Source organism: Sprattus sprattus (genome assembly GCF_963457725.1).
Source record: "Sprattus sprattus genome assembly, chromosome: 12".
Classification (NCBI taxonomy): domain Eukaryota; kingdom Metazoa; phylum Chordata; class Actinopteri; order Clupeiformes; family Clupeidae; genus Sprattus; species Sprattus sprattus.
The window spans coordinates 24,713,787-24,723,786 of record NC_137910.1 but is presented as its reverse complement, the minus strand read 5'-3'; the positions used below and the strand labels follow the sequence as shown (position 1 = coordinate 24,723,786).

The 10,000-nt window shown below is 46.8% G+C and overlaps 1 protein-coding gene across 1 annotated transcript in view; it reads left to right on the top strand.

The window, feature by feature from the left end:
* The window catches only part of LOC308373063 (signal-induced proliferation-associated 1-like protein 2), a gene marked incomplete at both ends in the record, with an annotated part of 64,846 nt that overhangs the window by 22,576 nt on the left and 32,270 nt on the right, over positions 1–10,000 (top strand). The window contains 2 exons of the mRNA XM_080848467.1: positions 3,053–3,327; positions 9,756–10,000. The exon at positions 9,756–10,000 is cut by the window's right edge and continues 13 nt beyond it. Of these exons, the coding sequence (XP_080704593.1) occupies positions 3,053–3,327; positions 9,756–10,000 (520 nt within the window). The remainder of the gene's footprint in view (positions 1–3,052; positions 3,328–9,755) is intronic.

Here is a 10,000-nt window from a genome sequence, read left to right as displayed (position 1 = left end):
CTTTATAGGGAGTTCTATTTAAATCGGAACTCGGAGCTGGGAATGAGATCACACCCGAGTTGACCACGTGACCAGATGCCAGATGTCAGAAATACCAGTTGATAACAACGCATAACACAGTATTTTGCGCATTACAAACACAGTAGCAACATGTCCTCAGATAGAAGTTGGTGCAGGACATATGAAGTGCAGGCAGCCATCTATTGTATTCTGAAATCCGGGTTGATGAGATTTGCTTAATTTCCTGAGCTGGAATTCCGACTTCAGGTAGCGTTCCTCTTGAAATTTGACTTGGAACTTGGGCATTTTGACTTCCAAGTACAGCTGGAACGCACCATCAGAATTGAACGGAATCACAAGGAGGCTCTAGGTCAGGCAGCTCAGTGGTCACTCTGTTGAAGCTGAAGGAGGCTCTAGGTCAGGCAGCTCAGTGGTCACTCTGTTGAAGCTGAAGGAGGCTCTAGGTCAGGCAGCTCAGTGGTCACTCTGTTGAAGCTGAAGGAGGCTCTAGGTCAGGCAGCTCAGTGGTCACTCTGTTGAAGCTGAAGGAGGCTCTAGTTCAGATAGCTCAGTGGTCACTCTGTTGAAGCTGAAGGAGGCTCTAGTTCAGATAGCCCAGTGGTCACTCTGTTGAAGCTGAAGGAGGCTCTAGTTCAGATAGCTCAGTGGTCACTCTGTTGAAGCTGAAGGAGGCTCTAGTTCAGATAGCTCAGTGGTCACTCTGTTGAAGCTGAAGCTGCTGGTTTGCGTGGGTGGAGGCAGGTGGGTTGGAGTTTGGTATGGCTGTCAAGCTCTTAACCTAAACCTCACACTGCTCTCTAAAGCATTAATGTCATGGATCCCCCAGGCCTCAAATCCTCCACGTATGAGATAATAACTCTCCTCCCAGGCTCCCACTATTGCACATCCAGGTCAGTGAGGCAAGAGTGAAATGTGTTAATCGGCAGCCATGGCCCGTACAGCGGAGCCACCGCAGACACAGGAGCTGTTCACCCCCTCACCTCTCACGTGGTCTACATGTATACCGTCACGAGACATCTCCCACTGCTCCAGAGCAGGCTTTTTATCCCGCTGTCAAGGCAGGCTGAGAAAGCGTGTGTTAATTGGATAGGAGTAGTCTAAGCACCAACTGGGTTTATGTGGCTTTGCAGGGGAGCTTGTTTCCTGGCTAGTGGAGACATGTTTATGGATAAATATGGTTGTGTTGACTGGCTTGTTGTTTGCTTTGTCTGCTCAATTTCTCTAATCATGTGAATACAGTGGGGCGAGGGGGGGGGGGGGGCGCAAGATGGATGTCTGGCCCTACTCAACCCTTTTTACAGGAGAGGATTTGCAAGGGATCAGCGCCCTGGAGGTTTAATTACTGACCCACATGTTCCCATGGCCTGGAGAGCCAGGCCTCTGGCCTTATAGCCAAGCCCTGGACAGGGTCCAAGTCTTTCTTAGACACACACACACACACACACACACACACACACACTAGGAATGAAAGTAAAAAAAAAAAAATGAACTTAATAAAAAACATGTATTGTCAATGTTACTGGAAAGAGGACTAACACAAAAAATGACCTCTCCAGATCCATGATTAAAGAAACTACAGATAATTAACAGGCCCATTTCAATCAATGAAAGTGTGATCCATTTTGGAGCTTTTTGACAATTGTAGATTGTAGATCAATTGGAAATTTCAGGGCATTTATATTGTGCTTTTGGCAACACAAAACTGACTTCAATTATTAATCTCATAGTTTGTCGTCTAAAACTAGCGAGCTAACTTGAGTAACGTCAGACTACACCAACAATACAGCAGCCTACAGTAAGCATTGATAAAATCTTGCTAGCTTTCGCACTTTTGCTCCCGAACACCCACGGCTGATGACTGCTTCGCCTTGTCAAATGCAATGTTTTTTTGATAAAGTGTAGTTGAATAACAATTTATTCGTAGAGGTATGGTTAGAAATGTTAAGGGTCTCTCCTCTATCGTCCTCTGCTCAATGTGTTTTGTTTCAGTAGACAGGAGCTCATTTTCTTCAAGCTTGATAAACCAGCCAATCCAGAAATAATACTTAATTTAAAAGGATCGTATGGCACTAATACTATGCATTGCATATCTCTAATAACCACAACTTCAACCAGAAAAAGCTGCAATGGGCACTTATTGAAGACACTCCTGCGGTCCCCCTTTCTTCATAGGAATAAAGCAGGGTAGTCAAGCATTAAGAGCTATTGAATCATCTGAGGGTGAATTGGACTTCTTCAGTTCTTGTTGTGTACTCTGAGAGACGCGAGTACATCAGGCTCATCACTGCCTAGCGGGCTCATGTCTGTCTCAGAGAGTGTCTTAGTCTACTGCACAGTGGAGGCATGGATGGCCAGGACCATGGGCTGAACATGACGAGTGATTTAAAGCTTGGGTCAGCAGCCCCTGTGTCCCGCAGTCCGAGGTTGGGCTTTCTGGGCTGCCACGGTGCATTTATTTAAGTGTGTTAGCATCGCGGCGGTTCATCTCATCATTATTTCCATACGAAAGGCTCTTTAGATTATGGAGAAACACACTCTCTTGCTCTTGCATCAGTGTTTGTGTTTTTGTTTGGAAAGTGCCTTGAGGGGCTACATTTCAGTTTTGGCTCTTTTTCTCACTCTCCTGCCCTCCTTCTTTTTTTTCATAAAGAGGGCTGCATATTTGTGTGTGTGTGTGGGAGTGTGTGTGTGTGTGTGTGTGTGTGTGTGTGTGTGTGTATTTATATCTCTTCCTCTCCGTCTCTGTAAAATGGAGCCTAGAGCAGTTGAGTCTCTCTTCCTTGTATAGGAAGCTCTCCCTTGACTTGAGATGACCCTGCCCTCATTGTTCAAGGACTTTATGTAAACTTAAGGAAGGACTCAGATGAATTGACCTTTAACCTCACCCTATTCTGCGCTTTTTCGCTCGGTCTCACTGTACACACACACACACACACACACACACACACACACAATTTGTTATGTTAAGAAACCCTCTAACCTTCCGTTACCCTCTTCTTCCCCTCTCTTGTTCCGTCTTCTTGTCTCCCAGATTGCGACGCGGGGCTGCGAGACGTCGGACATGACCCTGCGCAGGAATGGCCTGGGCCAGCTGGGCTTCCACGTGAACTTCGAGGGCATCGTGGCCGACGTGGAGCCCTTCGGGTTCGCCTGGAAGGCCGGCCTGAGGCAGGGCAGCCGGCTGGTGGAGATCTGCAAGGTGGCCGTCGCCACGCTCACCCACGAGCAGATGATCGACCTGCTCCGTACCTCCGTCACCGTCAGGGTGGTCATCATCCAGCCCTACGACGACGGCACACCCCGCAGGTTGGTCTCAGATCCCCACCACCACATCTCCCAAGTACTGTGGAGTTTTGTACAGTGAGCAGACAGGGTCTGAAGAGGTAGGATGACTCAAGCTCGGGGGGCTTATGTTATTCAGAGCTAGCTATTCCCCTCAGTGCTGTGTCTCTGCCTTTTTAAGCAGTAAAATTCACCCAATGAACTTGAATTGGATCTCTTGGTCTCTCTTCGTTTGCCTGTATGGGATCAAAACAACAACAAAAACCCAACAGCACAGAGACAGGGCCGTGGTGCTAATGAGCGTGGACAAATGCAGCGGAGAGAGAATGCCAGCTGGGCTGAGGCGCTAGCACACATGGACAGTCAGCAGTTTTCATGCTAACGATAACAAGCCAGCCCGCTCTTGATTAATGAACGAAACACGTCTCCCGGTCACGTCTGATGGCGCACACCAAGAAGCAGATTGCGGTTTATAAGCACTCAGGTCCCCCGATTAGGACACAAGTGTTTTGGCTTCTAAAGGGAGACATCCTCTCCTCAACCTGGCAAACTGGAGTGGTGTTCCCTCATAATTGAGGGAGTAGGCCACATATCAAACAGAGCTGCGAGTTCAAGAGCTTGAAAGCATAATAGTAAGCTTGTGTGGAGACATCATGTCTGTCTCCTTTTACTTTTTCTCTTTTGAGGCTTATTTCTACAGGCATTCATTAACTGGCATATTAAAAGGAAATAAACATACTGTTTTCTGTTGTTTTTGTAACATACATCTTGATTTCGTGATTGGTTTGAACTAAATCTCTAAAAAGTTTTCGTAAGTGAAGGTTCAAGAAATAGCAATGTATTGTAACTGAAATATTCATCATTTTGCCCTTGAGTTCGGCGACAGCAGCCGAGGGAACACACCGTTTTAGAAATGATCTGCTGCCAAGCTAATGCAAAACAAAATTGAAATGACCCAATCTCGGCATAATGATGTTATCAGGATGCAGGGTGTAAGTTCAAACGCAATGCCGATGGTGGTGTTAAAGGAAATGCCTTCCATGCAGATTATCTAAACGTGGCCTCGCTAGGTGCTGTACAGTATCTCTACAGCTGGAGCCAAAACCAACCGTAATCCTCTTAGGGTGATATGTGATAATACACGGTCATGCAATCATAATCTCCATTTGCACTGAGACGCACAGACAAAACAAACCTTCCATAAATATGATTACATGCACACACATAAAAAACACAGGCAGGTTCTCTCAACGTCTGGGCATCTTGGTGGGATGAGGATCACTCTTAAGACACTACAATTGTGAGAACCTTAGCTGATAAACAAAAGCAACATTTATCAAATGTCATCTCGCTGTTATCTCACAGTATGCATCTGGAAGGGGTAGTGCTCGATGCAGCCCATGAAGGGAGCGTCTATTTTTATCAACTTGAAAGCTTTAGTGGGTCAAAAGGCTTCCACGGCTACAGTAGAGGTGGGATTAGTGATGCCATTCACCATGCAAAGCCCACTGCTTTGCTTTATCTCAGGCACTTGTTGAGGGATTTCATCCTCCAGGTCACCCTTCAAATTAGAAAGCCCAGAGGTCAGCCAAGGAATCTGAAGGGTCCTCCAGACAGCCTCTGGCTCCCTCTCACTCTAATACCAGTTGAAAGGTGTCCCAGTCAACAACGAATGCTCCAGTTTCACCACCATTATGTCAGTTCGAAGGAATCTGTGGGAAACTGGAGGTGGTGGCTGCTACTTGGAGTGTGAAGATAAAAACGGTCAGCTCAGGAACAATGGGAGGAGGGCGCTATGCCCTTCAAACTCTGACCTTGACTAGAAATAGCCAAAGTTAGAAAACTCCTGAATGGGAGGCCAACATTACAGGCAAGTACGAAGCCCTCTGAGGGAGGATCATTTTGTTGTCTTTTTTCCCCCCATTCCACAAAATGCTATTGCTTGTTTTTCTTTTCATTTTATAACCCGATGTTCTGGTTGTCTGAGTCCTGGAAAAGAAACCGAGCATATCTTGCTTCCTCAGCTCATTTTTTTGTCCAAGCAATAGGATTTATTTATGCTAGACACTTGTGCCTTTTTAAGGTTCTAGTGGTGGTCCAGCTGGAGCAGAATGAGATATGGCTCGAATATTAGTCCAGCCTAGAGAATAGATTATTTACACTGGAGACGGATGTGGTTACAAGCCTGTTCAGCGTGAGGGCCTTTTCTGTTGTCACTATGGAAAAGCTTTAAACATTTTTGCCTGCCTGCTACCCATTTTTCAAACTGAGAAGGTAAAACCGTCAGTTTCTTACAGGCAGGCCCTGCTTTTAACAACATAGTTAAAAATATTCTGTGTCGGGCTCTTTGAAAATGTGGACAGGCTATAACTAACGGATACATGTATCCAAGTAAGCTAAACATTTTTGTCCTCTGGGCCTTGAGTGTTTTTTTATTTGTGTGTGTGTCTGTGTGTGTGTGTGTTGTGTGTGTGTGTGTGTGTGTGTGTGTGTGTGTGTGTGTGTGTGTGTGTGTGTGTGTGTGTGTGTTTGTGTGTCTTGGTCTATATTTTTTACTATTTGTGTTTCTTTACTGTATAAACTGTGTACAGTGAGCGATGCAGGCCAGACTTTCCTGTCTTGGTTAGCTAGTGCTTTGACTGAAGTGTGCTTTATTTTCCCATGATCCATCTCAAGCCAATCTGACCAGGAGGTTTCTTGGGAAACCAGATCCACTTCCACTGCACGGTCACCAACCATTAGTTATAAAGCTCTCAGATCTATATTTAGTAACTTACTGCTTGGGAATTATGTACTAGCCCTACATGCACATTTTTTTCTTGTAATGACCGCTTTCCAAGTGTATAAAAGACAGCTTTATTAAGGTTTTGAGCCAGGATTAATTTCAATTTATATACCATTGACAGTTATATTGTAGAAATATTTGTGCCACTCTGTAGGCAGCTTATCTAGTTTAAATAACAGTGGATCTCACCATCAGTTACTAAATCCATTCCTGCCTAAGCACTGAAAAAGGTAGTGAATGAGAAAAGGCCATTATACCAATAACACCATTAATATTATATACAGTAGGTCAATGAGTCTAAGTTGTCATAGTCTTCCTGATGTTATTGTGTGGTCAGCATTCAGGGAAAATAATAATAATGGTGGACTGGCCAAAAGATCACACAGTAAGACCACAGCTGTCAGCAGGGCATCGCTGATGTCTATTGATGAACCGTTTATTAGCAGCGAGCAACAGCAGCTCCTCTGCCTGAGGCCCAGCTGGTCCTGTGACCATTAGAACAAAGCCAGGGTCTCTTTCTCTCTCTCTCTCTCTCTCTCTCTCTCTCTCTCTTTAAAAGCAGGAGGCCATTAAGCACAGGCTCGGCCTTCCAAGCATGTGTTTTGCCTCAGTGCCGGAACAAACCTGTCATACCACGTATTTAAATGTTAAACAGAGGGCTTGATCAGTGTGATGGAGTGGCCAGTTTATTGGGGAACTACACTCCGCAATCTTCCAGGCTCTTCCAACACACACTGCTCGAGCCCATGTTAGCCAAGAATGATAAATTAGTTGATTACACTATCCAGCACAGCTTGGCGCGAAAGCTCATATCCACAAATTAGAACAGGGCCTTGTGAAATTAACCATTCGGTGTTTATTAAGCAGTGAAAAGCCTATTTTTAGATGCCGCGGCTATCGCTGTAAGCCCCAGCGCCTGTGACATAGTCTCCCATAACTTCCCTGTGACACCGGATTCTGTGTGAGGCAGGAGGTTTCTGTGTGGTTCTTGGCAGAGGCGGCTGGAAAAGGCAGTTTCATCAATCCTGACCGGCCCAGTAGGTTGGAGAGAGGGGATTTGTTCTCACACCCGGGAGGGTTGGGGGTTGAGATTGGGGGTTGGGGAGGGGGGCGTACACTCTGCCTCTGCTAGAGCCTTTACTGGTGCTGGTGAAATTCCATCAGGCCTCAGAAGCTGGCCAAGTCTCCGCACTCCTGATTCGATGGTATTAGCAAAGTGATTCGACAGTGAGTGGGTTCCCCCAGAGCAGATTATTTAGTTAAGGTGCCAAGGACTACACACTCGAAGAACTGTTACTTCAGTCTTGCCTGTACAGTAGTTATTGCTACAGTACAGTCGAAATTGCAACAGGGCACATGAACACATGGGCAAGTCATGAAGCGTTGCAGTCATTTCTCACTGCTTGGAACCCTGTGGTGATCGGCGCTCAGTAATGTGTCCAAGGGGCGATTTTTTTTTCTCTTTCTCAAACTAGAATTCATGGGCCGTGTGCATTTCCGTTTGTGGACCAACGACAGCACGGCAGCAGGCCGAGTGATCCTAAACGGAGTCGATGAGATGCGAACGGCGCGCGGCAGCCGAGACCTTTTACGGCGACGTCCTGTTGACATTGCTTAACCCCTCCTGAAGTTAATGATGTGCGGCAAAAGGCCTTGAGGGATACACACTTAATCTGTTTAATGACTGTGTTAGCACCCTCATATGAAGCACTGGGAGCTGGCGTGTTGGAGTATTTAGCGAGTGTTTACGTGTTGCTCTTTTGACACCGCGTTAATGCTGCTTGATTGCGGCAATGGACAAGGGGTCTAGATGAATATATCTGTGTTCTTCAGGCGATTTATGCTAATGTATTCACCACTTAAGCCAGCCCATGTTCAGTCAACTGCTATACTTCCTGTGTCACTTATGTAAATCTATATTCCACTTTAACACCAAGTCTTGGTGATCACAACCAGTGGCAAAAGAGGTGTTTATTTATAGTGTTTGATATGTATTATCGTCTGGTGTGTGGCACCCATTTAACTTAATAGCCTGTGCACTGGTAAATTAAACCTTGTCGTCCTTTAATAAGTGTTTTGCATTTTATTGCTGTCTTATCGTAATGTACAGTATGTGCACAGCCACCCAAAGGCCAATGAAACGAGTGAACCATGCAACATGCATGCACTTACAATGACTGCTTGCTATAAATGCACATGCATTGAAAAAGCATCACTGCCTTGGCTGAAACAGTCAGTGCACATTCACTGTATTTTGGCTTGCATAGGAATAATATATGTATAGTTATACAGTGGTTCTGTCACTGGTTAGTGCTGTGGAAGCTGAGTTTCAGGTTTGTTACAGATCCAAGACCAGTGTCAGTAGACGGCAATGAGCTACAAAGAACCACTTCCCAATAGAGGAGGAAAAGGGGGGAGGATAGGAGGTGCTCCCCCCTCCAGACCCGCTCCTTTCAGGTGTATATGAGCCGTGCTCCCAATGCTCCTGGGGTCACTTTAATTAAAGCCCTCTCGGAGCTCTGGGGGTTTGGGGGTGGTCGTATTGACCTCCTCCTTCATCCAGGTCCCAAGTCCCCCACCAGCAGGTTGGCTCTCTCTTAAGCCTTGGCCCACCACCACCACCACCACCACCACCAGCCCTTTACACAAAGGACTGCCCCTGGGGCTGTGAGCTGGGGCTGGTTTTGGATGGTGGGATTTGGCTTGAAGGGGCGGTTTGTGGATGACTGAGGAGCGGAACATTTACTGAGGCTCTGCTGCAAGTCATTCGGGAACTGGACACTCTGTTTCTCTGTTTAGCATCATCTCCCTCCACTGTAGGTCTCTCTCTCTCTTTCAAAAAAGGAAAATTAATGTTGCATGTAATGTTCTGAAAGCTGGCGGGCAGGCCTGGGGGTCTTACAGCAGGGGGAGAGGAGATGGATTCCCCTCTGCTCTTTCAAGGGGAACCCATCACCGGCTTAAGTGATGCTTAAGCAGAGATTTGGGGCTCCACTGGGGCAGCGAATGTGTTTTCAGCTGTTTTTATTACCTCCCCCATGTCCACTCTAGCAGAAGCACTAGCTCTCTCTCGGCCCCTCAACACTGTTTACACACACACACAGAGACACACAAATACACACACACACACACACACACACACACACACACACACACACACACACACACACACACACACACACACACACACACACACACACACACACACACACCTCATCAATGCTCTCCACCGCATTACATACAAAACACATGACGTTGCTTCGCTTGTATTTATTTTAATAGCGTGCTATCGTTTCGCTTCATGGACACTCAGCGAAACATCTTTAATGGCCGCCGTGTGTTTGTCCTGCCTGCACTGATGGGGTAATTTAGCTGCACCCAAGGGTGTTGTTTTTATTTCTGGCCTCACCATCACTTCTCCATCCACCATCCACTATGTCAGCAATAACCTGAGTAGTGACGAGGGAAAGGAGCTGATCATGGTGATGAGCATGGACTGTTTCTGTCTCCTTATCTCTCTCTCCCCCTCTCTTTCCCCCTCTCCCCCACACATTCTCTCTTTCTCTCCACTCGCTCCTCCACTTATTTCTCTCTCTCTCTCTCACTTTCTCTCTCTTTCTCTCCGCTCGCCCCTCCTCTTATTTCTCTCTCTCTTTCTCTCTCCCAGGGGCTGTTCGGAGCTCTATCGCATCCCCATGGTGGAGTATAAGCTGGACAGTGAGGGCACGCCCTGCGAGTATAAGACGCCCTTCAAGCGGAACACCACCTGGCACCGCGTGCCCACCCCAGCCAATCAGCCGCTGCCCCGCGGGTCGCCCACCCAGGGCCCGGACCGGCTGCAGTGCCAGCAGATCCTTCAGCACCAACAGTCCTCGGCTATCCCACGGAGCACCTCTTTCGACAGGAAGCTGC